The sequence below is a fragment of the Phasianus colchicus genome, chromosome 1 (genome assembly GCF_987193195.1).
Source record: "Phasianus colchicus chromosome 1, bPhaCol1.hap1.1, whole genome shotgun sequence".
Taxonomy (NCBI): domain Eukaryota; kingdom Metazoa; phylum Chordata; class Aves; order Galliformes; family Phasianidae; genus Phasianus; species Phasianus colchicus.
The window spans coordinates 56497997-56520678 of record NC_143436.1 but is presented as its reverse complement, the minus strand read 5'-3'; the positions used below and the strand labels follow the sequence as shown (position 1 = coordinate 56520678).

The following is a 22682-nucleotide window of genomic DNA, read 5'->3' as shown; positions in this document are numbered from 1 at the left end:
TTCCACAGTAATCCTGGTATGAATTGGTTCCTGAGCAAAAATGTCTGTTGGTATGTGGGACAGTTATGTATACATAAACAAGTACATACAATCATGCTTAAGTTGCTCTTTTGTCTTTCAGATTCCTTTGCAGCTGAAATCAAAAGCCACACTTGGACCAAAAAATGGAGTCTACATTATCCTAGAATCTCGCTAAAAGAGAATGTACATCCTGTAACCTCCTGGAATGGGGCCTCTTGTTTAATGACTTACTGAATATTATTGTTTTTCAAATATCCAAAGACAGGTAGGAACCTGAGTCCCACTAAAGATCAGCAGATGCTGCCTAACTGCCACCCGGTGGGAGAGTTTCAAGTCACTTTTTAAAATGAGATGTGGGCTTCACAGTCACTTGGTGATTTTGAAATTGTTGTGAATAATATCTGAAAAGAAGCACATGACTTTCACTGGCTTTTCTACATTACACTTCCTTTTACTCATCTATAAGATGGCTTTCTCCATGCTCTAGTTCAATAGATGGAGCAGGTGTTAAGTGTACACTAGATTTACGATAGGTTTTAATTACCATTCATTAGCTAATACATTCTGCTGATGCACTTATAAATCCCTGCTTTAGAAAAAGCCCAAGAGACACCACAGTTAGAGCAGAAGAGTTGGAATCCAGTGCATTGGATTTTATTCTGAACTCTGCTAAAAATCAAAGCTGAGTCTCCTGCACAGTACTTAACCTCTCCTTTTCCAGTAAAGTAGAAAAGGCAGCATCTTCTTCATGCTTTTGAAGTGTTTTGAGATACACTTAAATTAACAGTTTGCACTTGGCTCACTGCATCAACATGCCTGAAGAGGAATGAAGAGTTCCCCCAGTTGCCTGTTAGATTCCAGTAACTAAGACCAAAGAAGTGAGGCGATAACTATTTTGTTAGTTAAGAACTGCTGTTGGAAAGGTTGACAAAAATAAGACATAAATTTAAAGGAAGCAAGAGGATTGGAGAAGCTTTAAGGATAATCAGAAGATGTTGGCATATTATCTGCTTCACTTCTCTGAGGCCTATACTTTCCAAGCATTGCAGTTGACACCTTTATCTGATTGAGTCAAGGGTTTTGCATGCACTAAAGCCAATGGCCAGGGAGTGGGATCCAGGATCATCAGTCCCAGCAGTTCTTTTGGCTCCTTATATGACCCTGCAACAATTCATATCCCAAGTGCCTAGTGATGTTCTATGCTAGAGGTTTCCTTAAGTACAGCACTTCTCTTGGTGGGATGCACAGAGAAGTGTCGTGGCAGCAGTGGGAAGAGTCTGACTGCTCAGCTTCCCTGCAGGGATTGCAGGAAGGAGCCATCTGTTCACTGATCCCTAGCTGCAGTTTCTCTCCAGCAAGCACCTTTTGCTGCCTCCTTCCCACATGCTTCACTTCACACTGTTCAAATTGCCATGTCTCATTCCTGAAAGATTTTGTCTGTTTCGTTTATGGGATTCCTTTTTTAAATCAGATCAGTACAGGTAACAGTGAAGTACTGTCCTGGCAATCATGGAATTGTTCCTATTTATGTGGAGCATCTCTGGCAGGCTAACCAGAAGTGTCCTATTACAGATTATGAATTACTGATGGAGTGACTGTTATCTGAAAAGCAACAGGGTGTATATGCCTTAATTTTCACAAGTTATCCATCACCTTTTCCTCTTGAAAGCAGTGTACTGACAGCTGATTTACTGTGCAGCTTATAGGTACAAGTGGCAAAAAGTTGGACAGTCCTTGCCTAAAAACTTCCCACCTACCTAAGCAAGCAGAAGGCTCATTTCACAGTCTGAAGAAGTCAGCCATTAAGGACTTGTTTGGCTCCTCAATATTTTTTTTTTTTACTTCTGTTTCTTCCTTATGTACATTAGCAGGTCTTTGTGTGCTTTGTTTTTGAATACTTACTCCAGTGTAAATGAAGACTGTGTCTCTCTTCAGCCTGCTTTTGTATGATCTGTTGTTATCTGAACACTGCTTATCTAACCTGCTTATCGGAATCCTGTTTGTACCCGTGGTATTTATCTGAGAGCTCCACTCACGTGTGCGGCAGCTGAACAGCTCACATTGCTGTGGCTAAACAGGGCATTATCATTGTGAATGCCACGTTAACTGCTGGGAGAGAAACAGTACTGCAGTGGCTGCAACTGTGCATCACATTTTACAGGCTTGGAAATTGCACTGAGGGTCTTTCCCTGCTGCTTCTAAATTGAACAGACAGTACACAAGCAACTAAACTCAGCTGAGCTGATACAGCCATCAGACACTGCACAGCCTTCCTCTGTACCAGGATGCTTAATGATGCTGCTCCTGTCCCTGGCTCAGCAATGTGCTGCCGGAAGAGCAGTGCTGCTCTGGTTTCTTGGAGCACCCACTCAGTACTGGCAAAAAGTGAGACATGAGACTCAGCAGCTCTCAGAAAGGGAAACAGGTAACAGCACAGTTACTGTAGGAATAAGAAAGCTGATGTAAAATAACTTTCTCTTCTCAGTCCCTGTAAGCGTGTTGTCTTGTATTGCTGAGCTGTGGGTATGTTTAAAACCGGGCATGTCTGCTTCACAAGAAGCTCTTTGTCACTCTCTGAGAGGTGATATGAAGGAAAGGCTATTTGGTAAAGGAAAGCACCTATTAATAATATCTTCTGAGACTTTGTAACGATTGCTGAAATTAATCAGTATAAAATAGTATTTATAATGACTGCTGCAATGATAGAAAACCTTTACAGTTTTGTACTTTCGTTAGGTTTTATACTTCAGTATCCTTGGAATCAGGCATTAGAAATTACTATGCTGGGCCAATTGCAAATGTGAATACTCTATTTTATTTGGCATTAAACAACAGAATTTTCTCCATATGTGATACTTTCTTAAATGATTGACTGCTCATTTCCTTTTGTTAAATGACGATTCCATCTTGGATGCTACTTCACCTTCTCCTGTGCTGAAAGCATCTACAGTTGACTCTGGAGCTGTTGATTTCACTGCTCTGTTCCCACTGGCTGTGCTCTCCAGCTGATCGGATGCTATTTGCTCCTTGCACTGCTGGGTGCAAGGCAGGATGCAGGATCCCCTCCACTGCTAGGATTTTGGAAGCAGTGAGTCACAGACTAGATGGGAAACGCAAGGGTGCTAGTCAGGAGCCAGCTGGATATGGCCTGCAAAGCCTGCACCTGACTCCAGGTGAGCTCTGTAAGCGATGAGCTGGGTTGGCCCTGGAAGGCTCCAGACCTCTGTCCTGCCTGGGGCAGAGGCACAGCCCAAACTGCATATACCTTCTGCTGACTTGCCATCTGTCTTGATGGAACGGATGTGCTACCAGGATAAGGAAACAATTTTTATAGCTTATCCTTCTCCTCATGTGGTATAGGAGTGAGCAAGAGGTGGAAAAAGTGAAAGATGATGGCATTTTTCATGCTCAGTTTCTTTTGTCTTAAGTAGTAAAGAGAGATCCTTAGCATTCAGAAAAGAGGCTCAATACCAATTTTTGTATAAAGCTTGGGTTTAGGGCAAATGACTCTGTTTCTAAATTCAATCCTAAAAGCTGTAGGGGATACTCCACTGGTTAGCAACAGTATCTTTAAGGAAGCTTCCAAGAAATCAGAAAGGTCACCTAGTGTGGTGCACTCAGAGAGTGGGGAAAAAAGAGAAAAAAACACATCACAATAAATTCAGCAATCAAGTACCTTTTAATTTATGATACATGGGAAACTTTCCACTAAAGTTTGAAGAGTGGAAAACATGGTAATTTTTTTCTCTCTTGGATGTTACTGGAGAAATAACAAATAGAAAAGTAACAAACCCAGCCCCACACACACTAATAAAAGTTCTAAAAATATTGTTTGTATCTGAATTAACCATCAAAATTGTTATTAAAAATATCTCAACTTTTTGCATGTTTCCTGGCAAAAGGATAAAACAGTTTTACCTTGGCTTTGGCTATATCAGTTCATAGCTGGTTATGTTCAGAGCACGGAAGGCACACCATCAGCCTTCTTATTTGCCATGAACATACAGATAACATGTTTTGGCAGAAGTCTTACTTTGCACAAGTAGTTCAAGCTTTCATACATCACATTGCCCTTAATGAATGTATTACTTGCTGAGGTGAGATTTCTCATGTTTTACTACAAATCTTTCAAGAGAAAGAATACAGCCAATGTGCTTTTCCACATACTTCCTGGATTTAAACATATGAATGAGGATATTTTCATTTAGGTATTTTGCTGCTTGCTTTACAGTTTATATAAAAAGAGCTTCTGCACAGGCTTGTTTGGCTAACTGTGGCTCAGCTCCTAGCTCACAGTGCAAGTAGTACAAAGTAGCCCAACATCCACCAGTCAATCAGGATTCAGATGAACTGGAAAGAAATGTTTCTAGAGTAGATGTAGAGAGAAGGTTTTTATGACATATACAAACATGTCTTGAAGTTTTTATAATCTGTAGTTAGCATGTACTCTTTCAGAAGCATTAACGTAGCAATAAATGCAGGATGCCAAGTATCTATGCATCAGCAGCTTTCATCCTAAGAAATGCCCAGTAGTTCAAGATTCTTGTTTATCAGCATGTACTGACTGCTCAGCGCTAACATTTAACATCTTTTGCTGAGAGTAGTTAAATATTCAGCTTAGTCTTGAGATTTTTAACAGCTTCAGCTCTGCACCTGAAGACTACTCACAGTTAAATGCTTTTCTCCAGCAAGTCTAGATACCTTGGTTACATAGGTAACTAGTTTGTTTCCTGCAACTAAACACATCTAATGGAAGCAAGAGATACTCATTCATAACAACAGTTACAACAGAATCACAAGGATACTTCAAAGAAAGAGTGTGCTGTTAAATAAGCAGTGCAAGCATTGCATTTCACTCCCAAGCATAATATTCTAGAATGAGGTGAGTCGCTTTCTCATCTCCTCACTCTGTGTATGCCAGCACTCTCTCATCTGTAGGCACAGCAAAAGTCATTAAAAATTTGTGCTCTCACAAACTTGAAGTACAGTAGTTATTGGTAAAAAGTCACTTGTTTAAGTTCCGCACCTCAAAGCAACCCTTGTTCTGGTTCATTACTTTGTTACTTCTTTTAAATGAGAAAATCAACCAGTGAGAGTAAGTCCCTGCTCCTTCTCAACAAAGGTTTAATTTTTGCAGCTATGTTATGAAGATTAAGTAGAATCAGAAAAACAGTGCTGTTAATAATTTAGGCAATGACTTGAGTAGAAGAGACAGATTATACAGTCTCATTTGCAAACACTTTAATGTCTACTGTTGTAGAAGTCTATTAAAAAAAAAACAGGTTTAATCATCAAATTCTGAGTCAAAAAAAGGTAGAAAGGGGGCAGCCTCTGAACAGTGAACACTGGTAAGGATCTATCCTGAAGCAGCTGTAATAGAATATTATTTAAACTTGGCAATTACAGCCAACCTTCATGTTACAAACATCAGCGAATCCATCTAGTAAACGCACAGAAACCTCAGAACACTGTAGTACAGGAAAAGCTGACACCTGCTAAAACAGACAGAGGATTTTAATTCTAAAATATCCTTTGTGTCTTTTTACTCCTTGACTTCCACAGCACAGAAAGTATAGGATAAATGTCTGAGCGCTCATCAACCCAATTATATGACTTCTAGAAATCACTTTCCTCAGTTACATCAAGATAAATATGTTTATTTGAGCTACACGCAATGATGACCTGTATTGCTGCTACAGCATTCTTGCACATGCCTGGTCCAAGTATTCTATGAGATACTCTGGATAAACCTGCTGCTTCTCAAAGATGACAAAGATAGAAGGGTTTGAAGAGCTATTCACACAGCTGTCATAGAAGTTCTGGTCATCCTTCAGGGGAGGACGAACATAATTCGACCTACCAACAGTAAACTCTCCCACCAACACTCGTGCCAGAAACATGGTCTTGCTGCATGAACCTTCCCTGCAGTAGGCATCAGAATATGATGCATCCCTTGCAAAGTAGCTTCCTGCAGAAAAGACATCAAGACAGAGTTGCTAAAATACTAAAATTACAGAGACAGAAAGAATACAGTGTAAAAGCAAATGCACAACAAAATTCCCAGATTACTTTTCATTACCTATCATTCTTAGTGAAAATAACCACTGTGTATTACCTACCCTTTTATTCTTGATAGTATACATGTTAAAAAGCCAAACAGGTGATGTTCTAAATATTACTGCTTTTGTCAAAGGCTTCCCTTCTGACTTCAGACTTCCACTACAGGATTCTCTCCTGACACAGGCTACTAATACTCATAGAAACAACTTTTGAGAGTAATTTCTGAGTATTTAGCTGGGTGAGTGGACAGCCTGTCTCTTGACTTGTTCTCTTGATTTGTTGATTCTTTTGTGTATACAGAATGATGGGTATAATTTCCTAGTAAGGCAATAAAAACAAGGATGGTATTTATGTTCCTGGCAAAAAAAAAAAAAAAAAAAAAAAATACACAACAAGCTACTCTGTAATTCCATGTTGCCTACTGTAGGAGCTGGAAGAAATTGGAACAGAAGTAGGTGTGGACCATAACAAAATGGCCTTCCATTATGCCTTAGCACCAAACGATCATTGCTGATCAAAGTCAGCAATATTGTCCACAGTCAGCCCCAGATTGGCCAAGCATCCTCCTTCTAGTTTTACACATCTGTGGTGACTACTGTGTATTTTTTAGCAAGCCTAAAGTTAGCAAAAGAGCTGAAAAACAACCTTTGCCATAGACTGTCCCATTAAGGCCACAGATCCTCCAGTCAAAGTTTTGATGACAGATGGCATCAATGTGTTTTTTACTGGTTCCATGAAATAAGAAACGTTCGTCTGTCTTTCCACCATTGCTCTTCTGCATTTGTTCCTTCTGCCTATAATGAGAAGCAGCATCATTGTAGTTCCACAGTGGCTAGATAGGTTCCAGCTGTACTAGCACTCAAAGACAAACTCTGAAGATCTTTACATTAAGACCTAAGCTTTGAGCAAACAAGATATTGTGTTTTCTAGCTGGGTACAAACACGCTTTCATTGCACACAAATGCCTCCAGATATTAAATAACTGAAAATGTTTTGTTCCATTCACTATTTAGTGGGTGTCGAGGAACTGCTATCAGTTTTTTGCTAAACACAAGAATTCATGGTAAGGCTTTCCTTCAGTGAGTCTTGCTTTCAATTTTGAAAGCTGTTTCAGTTTTGACCAGCTACAAACCAGTGTTTCTGGCAGAAAGAGCTGAGGCCCAGCTTCAAGGCTTCAGTGGAAAGCAGCTGCCCTAGACTCAAGCCTAGCAGACATCAGAACCATTCACTCCCACAGAGCTCATCTGAATATTCTGAGCTCTAATTCTTGACTGAGTTCTGGTTTTGCTGGTACCTCTTTATCGACAGTGTTGATTCTGAACAGATATTTCCATGGAAAAGTGGAAACAGATTCTGAAATGCAGCTGCATTTTAGGAATGCATAGCTATCTGTAGCATACAACTAACTGCAGAGACAACAAACTTCATGCATGCACACCAGAGCAGTATTTTACACGTACCATTGATACAGTTCCCAGAGAGATGGGTTCTGAATTCTACAAATCTTTTTAATCTGTGTTTTTGGCATTGTGCGTTGAAAGTCCCCCTTGACTTTGTTGTATTCTTCAGAAGAACTGTCAAGATCAATCAGCTGTATGGGAAGAGATTGAAACACTGCTGTCATCTTTTACTAAATCATAACAAAGCCAGTCTAAATAGAGGCAGATCGCTCAAACCTTCAAAGTCTTTTCTGTGAAAAAGAGAGATGAGTGGCAAAAATACTCTTGTAAAAAAGGCAGATTAGAGATCCCTACTGTATAAAAGTGAACTCAACTAGGGAACAGGAACTCCTTGGGGTTAAAATACCCAGCTTGCTTGCCCAAAGGATGTTAATGAGCAGCATATTTTTTTTGCAAACAACCCCTGTTACTGTTTAGGCCAAGATACATGCATCTGCATCTGTTGAACAGTACCTGAGTACTCAGAAGTAATCAGTACCTAGAATCATAGAATCATTAAGGTTGGAAAAGACCTCTGAGATCATCTAGCCCACCCATCCTCATACCACCAGTATTGCCCCCTGAGCCAGTTCCCTAAAAATAAATAAAAACAGAAAATTTATGTTGCAGCAGATCAACAGCAATGCACCTTAATTCTTTTTTGTTTGTACTTCCCTATAGCCAATGAACACAAACTACACTGCCTGTCTTCCATTTTGCAGGTTGACAATTTTCAAGCCTCTTGTCAGGCTTTTTCTATAGGTATAATTACTATCTTTGACTGAGATGGTGGTGGAAGAAGGCAGAGAGTCAATAAGGTAAACCATGCAGTTATTAGCTGGGTGTGTTACAGAGGTACAAAAGTTCACTTCACTGTTGTTATGCTATCACCCTCATGCCAACATGAACTCTGCTCATTTCAGTGGTGCTCCACAGATGCACGACTGTCTACTTATATAAACCTCAGGGCTTGGCTACCCTGAAGTTTAGAGGCATGATTCATCTCCGATGCCTCAGGACATGTTGGACTTCTTTCAAACTAAGCACCTTGGGCATCAGTAATAGTCTTGCTAATACTGTAATCTGCCTTCAGGCAAACTTGCCAAGGACTGGGATAAATACGTGGCTGTGAAAGTCAATGCTACCTTAGTTATACTATCGCTATTTGTTAGTTTTGACCTGGTTCCAGTTTCACCTCTTGGCCTGCCCAGTGTGACATCAGGCTCAAACTGAGAAATCCCTCTGCATTACATTACTCTCAATTACTCATCAACAAAGGCACTGGATTTAACAAGCCTGCATGCAAGAACACTGATGGAAAAATGAAACAAAAAGCTCCAAACCTTGAATCCCAGCTCAGGCAGAGCAGATTTGTCCCAGTGAGATGGAATCCTCTTAAATTCTTCTATATTCTTAAAGCCCCTGTATAGTACAAGACAGTATGAAAAGGCAATTAAAACAAATCCTTACGTTTTACGTACATATGTATCATGGCTTGGCCTAATTTCTGAGATTAGGAAGTGTAGGTGCCCACAGATCTGTGCCCTGGGAAAGGAGGGTGGGAAATGGAAGAGGTAGGGAGATGGGCGTGGATGAGAAAACACAGTGGCAGCAAGCTAAAGGGAAAAAAACCCAACAATTTAGTTTCCTAAATATAGTAGCAGAATATGAGATAATACAATACGATTGAAGTTGAAGCTAATAAATCAAATAAAATGCAAAAAAGAGAGTTTCCAAAACCAAAGTCCTTACTCTATCGCTGTAGGTGAAGCAGCCAGAGAGTAAAGAGTGGGAAGTCTTTGACTCCAGCCCATTTTGGCTTTCCCTCCAAACAGAAATGGAAAAATGAAATCTTCTGGCAGTTGCAGTTCGTTCTTCTCTTCTGAGACTAAGGGCCCGGAAATATCAGCAGTGCACAGAACTGCAGCATTACCTCTTCAACTCTCAATGCACTGCATGACGTTATAATGTTGAATACCAACAAAATAACATCAAACCATAACAATATGATAGTAAGCATTTTTGCCAAGATAAGGGAGAAAATAGGCAACTTAAGACACTCAGAAACATTTCAGAATTGGCTTTTCAGTTCAGTAGATGAAAATATTTTTCCACATTGTTATGTCAAGACTTATGGCAGGAGGCAAGATGCCAAATGAGCAAAGAATTTTGACACACACTGAACTAAACATGAAACTAGTTTTCTTAGTTGTAAACGCGCACAAAAAAGCCTCACTACATATGAACGTATGCTTTGCAATGTAGAAATGCATCCACTACATCAGGAACAGAACAGATACAGCCCTCACTTTCTTCCACCACCATTTCAGTTAGTTAGTCTTTAGCTGCTGCTCCTTCTTGTGGTGTTTAAATCAGTGCGCTGCAAGGGAATGCATTAAAAAAGCTGGTTGTTAAATGGAATTATATAGAACTTTTCCCTTTTCAGACTTCCACCTTTTGATCCACTTATGCCAACTACTGCTTACCTCTCAGATCCTCTGGTTGTTCTCACAGTAACTGTTTCTAAACTCATACCAAGCTTTGGAAATGCATCTCAGATGTCAGAAAAGGCTAGTGTTCATATGCTTTATTGCTCCCATCTGCACCAGTTGCTCTAATAAATAAAATAGCTCCCTGCTATAAGCATCTCCATACAACATTGCAATACGTTGAACTGTCTTCTACACTTGCACACATCCTATGAGGAAGTCCAAAATTCCTTCACCTCTAAGGCTCCCATGTTGCCTTTCTCAGCTTTTCCGAGGTGGAACACTTTGTTGCAACAAAGGTACTCTCAACTTCTTCTCTCAATTTCTTTAGAATTGTTTTAACAGGTCTCTTTCACCTTATTAATACTTTTCTTCAAGACTATGCACTGAACACTATTCCCAGTACACTATACCCATCACCTCAGAACAAGCAGTTGCAGTTTACCTTTTTCTTATCTTTTCGACCTCTGACTGAGATACAAATTTAGGTCTTCTGCAAACCTTTCTCTCTGTCCTATAGCGAAGATTTTTCTGAGTCATGGCTGGGGAAGAAAAAGAAAAAACAGAACATTTTGTTTTAACCTGGCAGCCAAGTACCGCGCAGCCATTCATGCGCTCCTGAATGGGATGGGGGAGAGAATAAAAAAAAAGAGAAAAAGTGCAAGACCTTTTGGGTTGAGATAAAGATAGTTTAATAAGAAAAGGAAGAAAACAAGAATAAAAGAAAGTAATGTACAACACCAGTGCTCACCACACACCCACACTCAGCAATTTCCCAAGGAACAGTAGCCCCTCCTGGCCAACTCCCCCAAATGTATTGTTTCACATGACACCCTATGAACTGACCCTTTGGCCAGTTTGGGTCAGCTGTTCTGGCTGTGTCCCCTTCCACATTGCTCGTGCACCCCCAGCTCCTTGCTGGTAGGGCAGCACAAGACTTGATTCAGTTTAAGCACTGCTCTGCAACACAAAGAAGGATTTCAGTTTCAGTTTCGCCTTTAGCTTTGTAAGAAACCACAGGCTCTGACAGCTATGGAAATTTTGCCTTCCTTGTTCTATGAGCTAATAAACAAAAAGTTTCTCTGTTAAAAAAAAAAAAAAAACTACTTTTGATCCATTGATTGTATCCCCTCCTCCTCAATTTGCAACCAAGATACTGTTTTCCTTCATGTATTTATAGATTTCAAACTCTATAAATGACAGGTGTGACATGCCATTCATTTTTACTGAACACCACCAGAGACAAATCACAACAAAGTGAACGTTAGAGCTATCCTGGGTCTCGGATCATTGTGTAGCTGCTATCACATCATCCTTACAACTAAAAGGCAGTAGCAGCCAACAAAATTGAGGCCTCATCTTTAGAGAGAGAGTAAGCGAGTGTGCCATTTCTACCAGAAGCTTCCCAACTGTAGTGCTGGTACTAGTATTAAGGGCAATGCTAGTCTTTCACTTGCTGGCACATGTTTTTAAACCTAACGCAAGAAACCCTTAAAAATGAAAGGTTTGGAAGAATAGGAAAGCCACTCTGCTATATTACCTGGTCTTATGAGAGTTCCGAGAACTCTGACAGGAGCTCTCTCTTTATGTACAACTGAAGGTCAAAGTTATGAAAGGCAAACTAGATCTCTCGTATTAACATAGCTTAAGACAACAAATGACCTGGAAGAGAGGGAAAGAGAGAGAAATAAAAAAGAAAAAAACAAAACAGAACATACCTCCAAAATCCAGTTCATATTCATGCACTCCTGCCTTGAAGTTCAGCTTTGGAGAACTTCCTGCAGTGTAAGCTTTTTCCAGGTCATTACTGCTTACAGTGGCAGCTGCATGATCAGTATCCTGTCAGGCCAAAACCAGAAGAAAAAGAAAGATTCACCTGGTCTGTTACATACTAACAAGTTCAAAAACCAACAAGTATTATAAGGTGGCTGCAGGCTGTATCAGACTTTATGCATAGAATCATAGAATCCTTAGAGCTGAAGGGGATGCTTAAAGGTCATCTAGTTTAATGCCTCTGCAATGAGCAGAAACATTCACAGTGAGATCAGGTTGCCCAGGGTCTGATTCAGCCTCACCTTGAAAGTCTCCAGAGATGGGGCATCAACCACATCTCTGATCACCTTATTCCAGTGCCTAAACACACTCATTGTAAAATACTTTTTCCTTATATCCAACCTAAATCTACCCTCCTTGAGCTTAAAGCCATTTCCCCTTGTTCTATCACCACACACCCTAAAGAGTCCGTCCCCTTCTTTCCTGTAACTCCCCTTTAGATAATGAAAAGCTGCTGTCAGGTCACCTCGTAGCCTTCTCTTCTCCAGGCTGAAAATCCCCAGCTCTCTCAGCCTGTCATCATAGGAGAGGTATTTCATCCCTGGGACCATTTGTGTCGCTCCTCTGGATGCACTCCAACAGGTCCATGTCTTTCCTGTACCGAGGACTCCACATCTGGACACAGCACTCCAGATGAGGTCTCACAAGCACGAAGCAGAAAGGCAGGATCATCTCCCTCACCCTGCTAGCCACAATTCTTTTGATGCAGCCCAGGAAACCACTGGTTTTCAGGGCTGCAAGGGCACATTGCTAACTTATCAGTACCCCCAAGTCTTTTTCAGAAAGTCTAATCACAAGCAAATTTGCTGAGGGTGCACTCAATCCCACTGTCGATGGCAGTGATGAAGAGTATCAATCCCAGCACTAATCTCTGGGGGACACCATTTGTCACTGATCTCCATTCAGACACTGAGCCATTGACAATCACTCTCTGGGCTTGATCCTGCAGCCAGTTCTTTGCCCATCAAACAGCTCACCCATCAAATCCATATCTTTACAATTTGGAGAGAAGGATGTTGAGTACTGTGTCAAGGGCCTTACTGAAGTCGAGATAGAGGACATCAGTGGCTCATCCTTTGTCCACTGATGCAGTGACACCATCATAGAATGCCACGAGGTTGGTCAAGCAGGATTTGTCCTTGGTAAAGCCATGTTTATTCTCCCATATCACCTCCATGCCTTCCATGTGCTTTAGCATAGCTTCCAAGAGGATCTCCTCCATGATCTTCCCTGGCACAGAGATGAGACTGACGGATTGGTGGATCCCAGGGTCATCCTTTTTACTCTCTTTAAAAATGGGTACAACATTGCCTTTACTTCAGTCACCAGGGACTTCACCTGATTGCCACGACTTTTCAAATATCATAGAGAGTGACTTGGCAAATAAATCAGCCAATTCTCTCAGAACTCTGGGATGCATCTCATTGTGACCCATAGACTTGTGGATGTTCAGGATCCTCGGGCAGTCACAAACCTGATTTTCACTTACAGTGGGAAAGACATTGTTTCCCTGATCCCCTCCTATCAAACCAAATATCTGAGGGCTGTGTGATGAGTAGTTATCAGAGAAGACCAAGGCAAAGAAGTTAAGTACTTCACCCTTTTCCTTGTCTATTATTACCAGCCTGCCTGTGCCGCTTCCTGAGGGGGATGCATGATAGTAGCTCAGACAAAAACAATGTATTATTCAGCTGAAAAGCAGAGAAAACTGCCCCAAAGTAAAAGCAAGGAGTGTTACAAAGATTGAAGTTACACAGCGCAGAATCTGCAGGGAGACTATCACTGAGACTGCACATTCACCAGTCAGATCTTAACAAAGACACACAGAGCACTACTGAAATCTCAGAAGAGGAAGTTTTAGTTAGGAGCAGTGACAAGAATGTATGTTATGTGACCCTCTCTGATATGACTCACTGAAGATCTATCTGTCAATAGCGACTGTGACTCAGCAGTGACTCATCCCATCTAAACTAGTCATATTTGCAGGAAAAACATCTCATTGTACCTTTAAAGCCTATCTGTGAAGTGCATGGAGGGAGAGAAGAGGTGACAAAAGAGAGGATATGAACACTTCCCAGTAATCCTGCACTCTTAGCACAAAGTTGACATTCTTGCCATTTCTCCACACTTACTTTTTTTCCATACTCCCGCCACACACCATATTCATCTTCCCAGTACCAGATCCATTCTGTTGTAAGAATGAAGTGAGGTGGTTTGGTCACAGAAGAGGCTGTGGAAAGACGTCTGACCTTTTTAAATCCAGACTGCATATCCACGAAAGAGATATATGAGAAGATAAAGCCACATTTAGAAATAGGTCTAGCAGATCTATTTAAAAAAAAAAAAAAAAAAAAACAAACTTGTGAACTTTTACATACAGATTCTGAAGCTCACTGCAAATTAATTCAGCATCACTCAAGATCAGAACACAAATCTGCAGTTTCCACAATAATCTCAGTTCTGTCTTGTATTTGTACACGTTTCATATCTTCAGGTACCCAGGGTAATCTAGTGCTTCCACAGCACGGGATGGGGCAGAGGGGAAAGGTGGAAAATCCCACACTACCTCTACATCTTCCATATAAAAAAGTGAAAGAGAAGATTACTTCTAATCATGGGACAAAACTGTATATTGACAAGCTCTAACCAAAGACAGCTTCTCAAAAGTACACGTGATACAATCATACATCTGCGGTTTTCCACTCAGGATTAAGACTTGCTATGGTAGCAGCAGTAGGAACTAGTTATGCAGTTTTTTGGACTGAGAAATACTACAGTCTATGAATCAGACCCATAAAATCACAATGGGCAGAGCATCCCTGGCCAGCAGACAAGGAACTGCAGAGTTGTTCACTCACTCCCCCTCTCTGCCCCTACGGGGCAGAAGGGAGAAAACAGGAAGAGCAAAAGCAAGCAAACTGGGGGGTCAAGGTAAGGACAGCTTATGAAGTGAAGGAAAGAGGGAGAGCAAATAATTTAAAAATCAAATTAAGACAAAATGCTCAACACCTCCCATGGGCAGACCATGCTCAGTGAGTTTCTGAACAGCAGACACTTTGGAAGCCAAAAACTCAAACTTTCTTCTCCGCTGAGGTTTTATTGCTGAGCATGACATTATATGGCATGGAATATCCCTTCAGCCAGTTCAGGCCAGATCTCCCAGTTTCCTGCCCACCCCCAGCTACCCATCTGTGGGGGGGAATGGGACCAACTGGGGAAACAAAGAGAAAACCTTGACTCTTTGCAATCACTGTTCAGCAACTGCTACAGTACTGGCCTGTTATCAACAATGTTTTAGTTACAAAGCCAAAACACAGCCCTGTATGAGTTGCTAAAAAGAAATTTTTAACTCCATCCCAGCCAGATCAAGTGTGGTAGCACAATGGTCCTATACAGACCAAGGCACACATAAATCACAATAGGTCAGACCTCAAACAACAGCATATGAACAAAGTGAGGTCAGCAGAATACCAAATGCAATAAAATTGCAGCAATTTATAGCCACTGAGGGCCTGGTCCATTATTGCACGTCCAGAGGGCAAACTCCAAACATTATTAAATCTTTTAAGCATTTATACCTGACGTTATTGGGGTCACAATATTCTTTTTCTAGTTCTTCCATATTTTCCAAGTCCTTCCAGGTATTACCATCAGAGATCTGCCATCTATACGGCAAGTGAAAATGAGTTCTGATACACTTGTCTATAAAAGTGGGGGAAAAAAAAGAGATGCATTATTTTTACATCTGTGAGGATGACTCCAACATTTCAGGCACATGCACCTAGCTGATGAAAGTATCAAATGCATAGCTATGGAAAAGGTTCAGCTATGAAATCATTGCAAGCAGTAGTACTGAATTTTTCAGCATGGTCAAGCAACACTTAATTTCTGAGGTCAGGCAAAAGCTCAGTTTCTGCATGCAGTAGATATTCTTTGTCCATCAAAATTGTTAACAAGCTCAGTTGTAAAGGATTGAGCTGTGCCCTCAATTTCAAAGACAAAAAATTTACAATAACTGAGACCACAAGCTCATATAACTATATTATTTCAAATGTAGTTTAATGTAGCACAGACCAAATATGTAAGATTAACCACTTAATCCCATGGTACTGATGAAAATAACGCTCAGTTTTAAGATAGGAGATGGCTCAATAAGTCAACAGGTGTCACTCAGAAATCATTCCAAGAGTCAGAATGCAACCATTCCTCAATAGCAACAAAGAACTAGTCCACTAGTCCACCAGTACACATATGCACACAAATTCCAGACTAGCTTTCACTGTAGAGCAGCTGGCAACATAAAAACATAACAGCAAAGTCAAGACACTTCATATGAGAAGATGTGCAATACCTCACGGAGGTACCACAGGTCAAAAACACCAAGAAGGAAAAGGATGACAAAAGGACATCCCAACAAAAGTGGCATTTTTCCTGGACAAGTCAGAATGTTTTCAAAGGGATACAGAGCTCACACAGATGGAACAGAAGAATGCTAGAAGAAACGAGGAAGAAAACAGATTTCATAGTAATTTCTGCAGTTATTTGCAAACAGGGAGGAGTCCTATCATTCAGCAGTCCCTTAGGTGAACCCAGCTGAAGTAGTCAATCTGAAACATAGGCTAATAGTAGATATTTCAAAGCAAAATTAAACAACTCCTCTCTGTGTATTAAACTTTCATACCAGCATTCAATATTGCAACGCAATTTAATTATAGGTAAGCATAAGCTTCCCTTTCCTGTGACAGATTTCTACCACTTTCTCAAAAAATAAAAACAGACTGAGCTTGCTACAGTCACAACCTACCTTCAAAGACACAACTTGTGTACAGATGATACAAACAGATCTGTTCCACTTCATTACTGGTAGATGTGGACTCCTGGCTAGAGCTGTGTTTTCTCTCTAGAGAGGGGAAATTATAAACCTTATTAGTACTCTGGTTTCAACAAGTTCTCTTAGAAGTGTAGCTATAAGAAAATGCCTAGAAACAGGGTTTATTTACAAGATCTGCTCTGAAATTAACACCTCCTATTTTAGGATGTTGGCCCATGACATCAGAGGCAGATGTTGGTGACATGACAATAGAGGCTGAACCTTCCCATCAATATCCCGTTATATTTTGTTGCCATGCAACAGATAGCAGCAGGGGGGCACTCTATCACAATGGTGTCTGACATGGCAGTGTTTGTATGAAGCAAAGGTGTGTCACTGAATTCCTCCGTGCTGAAAAAATGGTACACACCTACATTCATCGATGCTTGCCGAACATTTCTGGAAACCAAACAGTGGATGTGAGCACAGTGAGGTGGTGGGTGCTGCCTTTCAGCAGTGGCAACAGGTCATGCAGATTTTTATGAGCATGACATGCAGGCTCTTGTTCATTACTGGTGAAAATACACAGCTACTGGTGGTGACTATACTGAAAGACTGAGTTCTGTAGCTGAGAGTTTGCTCTGTCAAATAGCGTTATTGTGCTCTTTGTTGGAGCTTCCATGGAAATAAATAGGAAGCAGTACTTTCAGAGCAATACACGTACATCTGTGCTCACCTTTGGAAAGACACTGAAGTCTTTGGTAGTCTTGTATGCATTAAAGTCCTACTCCTTTATCCTACAGTTGCTAAATATAACTCAGAAGTAGTTTCGAGCTGTCACCACAAAACAAGAATAGAACCCAAAGCCTCTTCATTTCTAGATGGATCTGAGTTATCTGTGCATACGACACAGTTGTTCAACATAGGCAGCTATAAATGTCAAGTTTCAAAATTTGATACTTCTGTAAATCAAAACAATTAAACTGCGGGGAGAATAGCATACACACACTTGCATTTTTCATTCTGCTATCCTTTAGCTTTCCTGCTAAATATACTTAGTGACAATTCTAAGTAACTTCAAAATAAAATAAAAAACTGTGTCTCTGAGAAGCAACTAGGATACAGCTGTCAGTGAATTCTTGTGCGAGATGATGGCTACTTTAAAGAAAAAAAATTGAGAAAATAAAGTAGTTTATAAACAGTTCCCTGCCCTTTGTTTCTGTGTATTCATAAAGAGAAATCACAGATCCCCCTATCTCCAGTTTCCATTATGCTTTTCTAACTCCAAATGTAAGGATTTTTATAAAAACAACGACTTTATCAATTAGACACCCATAATGCCTTGAAATCTACTTTGCTTCAATTTAAGACATGTCTCTGCCAGTGACACATCAAGACATGAAATTCTATTCTCTCTTTTTCAGTGGCATCTGTGTGACTATAGCAACTAGTGATCTTCTGATGTTCTCAAAAGACATTATGATCTATTTACCTTTACATGGTGAAGACTTGTTATCTTCTGTGTCATGCTTGCTTCCCTTGCTATTTTGTATGGCATACATATTTCTGTAAGTGGATGGCAGTTTCTGAATAACATCTGAGCTCATTCCCTGTCTCTCTAGTTTCTCACTGCATTCAGGCTTTGATAAGTCATGGGATCTCTTGCAGCTGCTGCCAAATCGGCACTGTCCCCGCAGGAAGTATTGGCAAACATGCAGTTTGGTGCAGAGCTTTTTAAAGGTACAAGATCCATAAGGTCCATCACCTTTGTTGTAATACAGGCAGACCTTGGGTAGGGAAAAAAAAAAAATAAAATTAAAGATTCAAGTAGAATATGCTCATATGGACTCTTTAAATTCAAGCTTCGTTTTTAAATTTGCATTTAGAAGACGTACAGGTTTTTTCTTCTCGTTTTCACTTATTGTTTAGAAAGATCTTGCAGCAGACAACAACCATGTCAGATACATTCTCAAGCAAATGGTATTTTGCTTTCAATCACATGCATGTAGGGCCGTGGATTTTATTGTGTTGCTACCATTACTCTTTGGTTTTCTAGTTTCAGAATAGCAGATTTCCTCAATGTGAATTTGATGGTAAGAAGAACTAGGTCTGGCTGGCAGGGAGTTAATTTTCTTCACAGCAGCCCATACGCTGCTGTGTTTTGGATGTGAAGCCAAAATGCTGATAACATACCACGGCCAAAGCTTTATCTTCCCTCCACAGATTGGAGCAGGCAAGACTGCAGAAAGGACAAAGCTGAGCTAAGCTGGCCAAAAGGACAGTCCATATCATACTAACATAACGCTCAGCAATAAGATCTGAGGGGCTGGGGGTGCCCTCTTACAAGTTAGACAGTGCTTAGAAACCGGCGGGGCATAGATCTGCTTGTGAGTGAGTGGTGGTGAATTTGCAACAACACTTCATTTCTTCCTCCCACTACTTATTAAACTTTTTCTCTTATTTTCTCCCTTTATTTCTTCCTATTTTCTCCCAGCCATTCCTCTGGGCCATGGGAGTGAGCAAGCAGTAGTGTGCGTGCTGCCAGTCAGGGTCAACCTACCCACGTAGGAGAACAAAGGTTGCAGATTTCACGCGTTAGATTTGGATTATGGTAACCAAATTGATACCCAACACCTCCAGCTAACGCCACACCTCTTTCACTGTGTGACGGTCACTCAGAAGGACACAAAGAACACAGTGCTCACCTCTGGTAAGAGGGTAGGGTCATTTTGGAGCAGAAGCTGGCGGAGTTCATCGCTGCTAAAAGTGCTGTCGAGTCCATGCTGTATGAGAACAGTGTGGTTGTGGGGAGAGTAGAAGTCGTGAACAAACTTGCATTCCTTCCTACAAAGCAAGATGAAGCTAACGTATTAGCACAATTTGGTACCCTGCTTATACTACTTGAAATAGTTTTAACAGCACACCAACTTAGCTAGTTTCAGAAAAATCCGTAGTACTACTTTGTAATGTAATTACACGACTGCTCTGAGGATAACTGCCTTGCTACTTCAGATTTACTGCCTTCAAAGCATTATTGCAACCCAGCAGCATTGGCACATCCGACCTGCGGCTCACACCTGTGCACGGACAGCAGCAAAAAGGCAGAAAACGCCCTCAGCCACACGAACCAACACAGCCTGGCGTGCAGAGGGGCAGGCCAGGGAACTGCGGGGAAGCCACAGTGAGGCAGAAAGGAAGCGGCGGAACCACAACAGGTCTTTCACAACGCCTGCTGACTCCGCCTCGAGGAGAGAAAAAGAACAGTCTTGAAAGTACCTTCGCCACACGGAAATGGAAGGAACGCAGGAGGAGGGCGCAGCCGGCGCAAGGCCGAGGCCCGAGGAAGGGCTCCCCTCGCCCCATCGTTTCCAGGCCCGAACGCCCTCGCTTCCCTCGCAGGTCCTCGCCCTCACCTGGCCTGCTGGTTGCGGCAGACGCCCTTCAGGTGGTACTTGCAGAGGTGCAGCCGCCCGCAGCCCCCCTGGCAGCCCGCTCCGTGCTCCGGGCACAGCCGCAGCGAGCTGGTGGCCACCACCAGCACCGTCACCGTCACCGTCGCCGTCGCCGCCGCCGCCCCCGCCTCGTCGGGCGTCCGAACCAGCGTGAAGCGCCGAGGGTCCCGCACCACCGCCGCCAGCTGCTCCGCCGTGGGCCGGCCCGGCAGCCGCCGCTGCAGCTCCTCCAGCTCCAGGCTGCCGCCGCCGGCGCACAGCGCCCGCAGCACCTGGATGGGCATCACCATGACCGGCCCCGGCTGATTTCTCCTAGCAGAGCCTCCCCCGGCGAGCCGGGCCCGGAAGCGGCTCCGCCTCCGCCGCTCCCTCGCCTCCAGGGCGAGGAAACGAAAGCGAAACTGCCGCCTGGAAGGCCGAGCCAGAGGGAAGGGGCGGGCTGCGGAGCGGCTGCGGCCGTGCCGGCCGGGCGGGGAGCGGAGAGCTCCTGGCTCGGCTGGGACTGCCGTCATGCCCCGCTGCCGCCCTACGGGGCACTGAGCCGGCTGAGCAGCCCTCGCTGCCCTCATGGCGGCATCATCTCAGGGCTTTGGTGATGTCATAGGACCATAGAACATCCCCACTTGGAACCATAAGGACCGTGGAATCCAACTTATGGCTCCACACGGGACCACCCCAAAATCAGATTGTATGACTGTGTTGTCCAGGTGCTTCTTGAATCCCAGCAAGCTCAGTGCCATGATCACTGGCCTGGAGAGCCTGTTCCATGCTCACCACCCTCTGGTGAAGAACCTCTCCTTAATACCCAGCCTGACCCTCTCCTGACATAGCTCCATGGCTATCGCTAGGGGGGAGATATCTATAATGAAAAACTGTGACATTAGAAAGTGAATTAGTTCTAACCACACCAAACATGAGGTATGATCAGTTATCAGGCATGCAGTTACATTTTGAACAGAGAAATATTCTTTGGTACCTACCCTACAGGTGTCTGGGACTGCTATGAAAAATTCAGAATCTCAGCCTAGAAGGACAGAGAGCTACTAACTGTACTCGTGTCCCATAGAGAGAAATAACTTTCCGGTATCTATCTTGGAGGAATATGGGGTTACTATTCCACAATGGAAAACCAAAGAATCATAGAATCATGAAGGTTGGAAAAGACCTTTAAGACCATCTAGTCCAGTCATCAGCCCATCTCCACCACGCCCTCTAACAACACCCCTCAGTGCCAAATCCACATGGTTCTTGAATACCTCCACAGATGATGACTCCTCCACTTCCCTGGGCAGACTTTTCCAACACGTCACTACTCTTTCAAAGAAGAAATTATTCCTCATATCCAACCTGAACCTCCCCAGGTGCAATTTGGGGCCATTCTTTCTCATCACGGCTACCTGGGAGAAGAGGCCAACCCCCTCCTCAACACAACCTCATTTCATGTCATTGTAGAGCTCCTCTGACTCTCCTCCAAACTATGCGATTCCAGTTCCCTCAGCCTCTCCCCGTAAGACCTGTGTTCCAGACTCTTCACAGTTTTGTTGCTTTTCTCTGACACAGGCCTTTAATGTCTTTCTTGCTGTGAGGGGCCTAAAACTGAACACAGTACTTGAGGTACACTTCACTAGTGCCTTGCAATATTTTAGTTGAGAGCTCAGTCATGGGTGTCGATGGGTCATTTTTTTTCCTGCTGATTTTATAGCCACTTGTATCCTCCTTTGTTGGACACAGGCTGCTACTGCTGGTGCTGCATCACTTTCATTCAGAGGTTTGCTGTAAATGAATGTGCAAAGTACTGTTATTTAATCTGGAGTGCCAGCAGCAGGCAGGGGCACTGTGAGAACTGACGGTGAATCTTGTTGGACAAGAACCTGGACTGTTTCCTTTTTTGGCCAGTCAGGTTCTGTTGTGTGCAGGTTCATCTGGTTGCCTTTCCCCTTAATTCTTTTTATTTCCTGCTTCGCCCTGTGAGATCAGGAAGGGAGTGACAAAATGAGAAGCTGGACAAGTACACTGTGCAGAAGAACAGCTATACTAGGTCAGTCAGAGGTTCACTCCAATCTGTAGCCTGCCTCCAACAAAGGATGTCATCAGAAGCCTTGGGGACAGTGTGAGAGGCTGCAGAATTATTGTCCTTCACTCCTTCTTTCCAGCCTCTGCCAATTACACATCCTGAACAACAAAAAAATATTACCTTCTTGACTGATTTTTTTTTTTTTCTTCTGATTTTATAGCCACTTATGTCCTCCTTTGTTGTCTCTGAGGCATGGACACAGGCTGCCAATAGAAACTGTGAATGCCCCACTCCTGGATGTGCTCAAGTCCAGATTGGATGGGGCCTGGGTGGCAGTCTTGCCCTTGGCAGAGGGTTGGAGCTGGATGTGCTTTAAGGTCCCTTCCAACCCAAGCCATTCTGTGATTTTTTGATTCTATGGCATCATCCTGTAGCTTGGGCTGTCCTCTGTTCTCTAGCTGTCTTGCAGGCCTGCAGATGCTATGCAAGATGAGTGTGTCAGATGCATGTAGTGGTTTTTCAGTGTGTTTTTTTTTTTTCTTCTGTCTCTGTTGCTTTTCTAAT

The 22682-nt window shown here is 42.4% G+C and overlaps 2 protein-coding genes across 4 annotated transcripts in view; one reads left to right on the top strand and one right to left on the bottom strand.

Moving 5' to 3' along the window:
* TBXAS1 (thromboxane A synthase 1) overlaps nt 1–2867 on the top strand; it is a 244181-nt gene extending 241314 nt beyond the window's left edge. For all 3 annotated transcript variants that reach the window (XM_031589765.2, XM_090143922.1, XM_090143912.1), the window contains one exon: nt 122–2867. In XM_031589765.2, coding sequence (XP_031445625.2) covers nt 122–196 — 75 coding nt within the window. In that variant the 3' untranslated portion in view covers nt 197–2867. The remainder of the gene's footprint in view (nt 1–121) is intronic.
* Nucleotides 2868–3681: 814 nt separating this feature from the next.
* Nucleotides 3682–20673, bottom strand: LOC116226794 (protein mono-ADP-ribosyltransferase PARP12-like). Its single transcript, XM_031589764.2, has 12 exons — nt 20066–20673; nt 19358–19496; nt 18145–18439; nt 16647–16742; nt 15421–15544; nt 13975–14170; nt 11728–11848; nt 10455–10551; nt 8864–8942; nt 7542–7672; nt 6727–6875; nt 3682–5989 (listed from the first exon to the last, which is right to left on the bottom strand). The coding sequence occupies exons 1-12, from the start codon at nt 20671–20673 to the stop codon at nt 5715–5717; spliced, it is 2310 nt and encodes a 769-aa protein (XP_031445624.2). The 3' UTR covers nt 3682–5714.
* Nucleotides 20674–22682: the final 2009 nt, after the last annotated feature.

What these genes read in the sequence shown, in the direction of transcription:
- LOC116226794 (XM_031589764.2), bottom strand. Translation starts at nt 20,673, where the DNA reads ATGAGGGCAGCGAGGGCTGCTCAGCCGGCTCAGTGCCCCGTAGGGCGG. An exon ending in CTCTGGGAACTGTATCAATG is followed by an intron (nt 6,876 to 7,541) that starts GTACGTGTAAAA and finishes TTCTCATTATAG; the next exon opens with GCAGAAGGAACAAATGCAGA. An exon ending in TGGGACAGTCTATGGCAAAG is followed by an intron (nt 5,990 to 6,726) that starts GTTGTTTTTCAG and finishes TCTTTTCTGCAG; the next exon opens with GAAGCTACTTTGCAAGGGAT.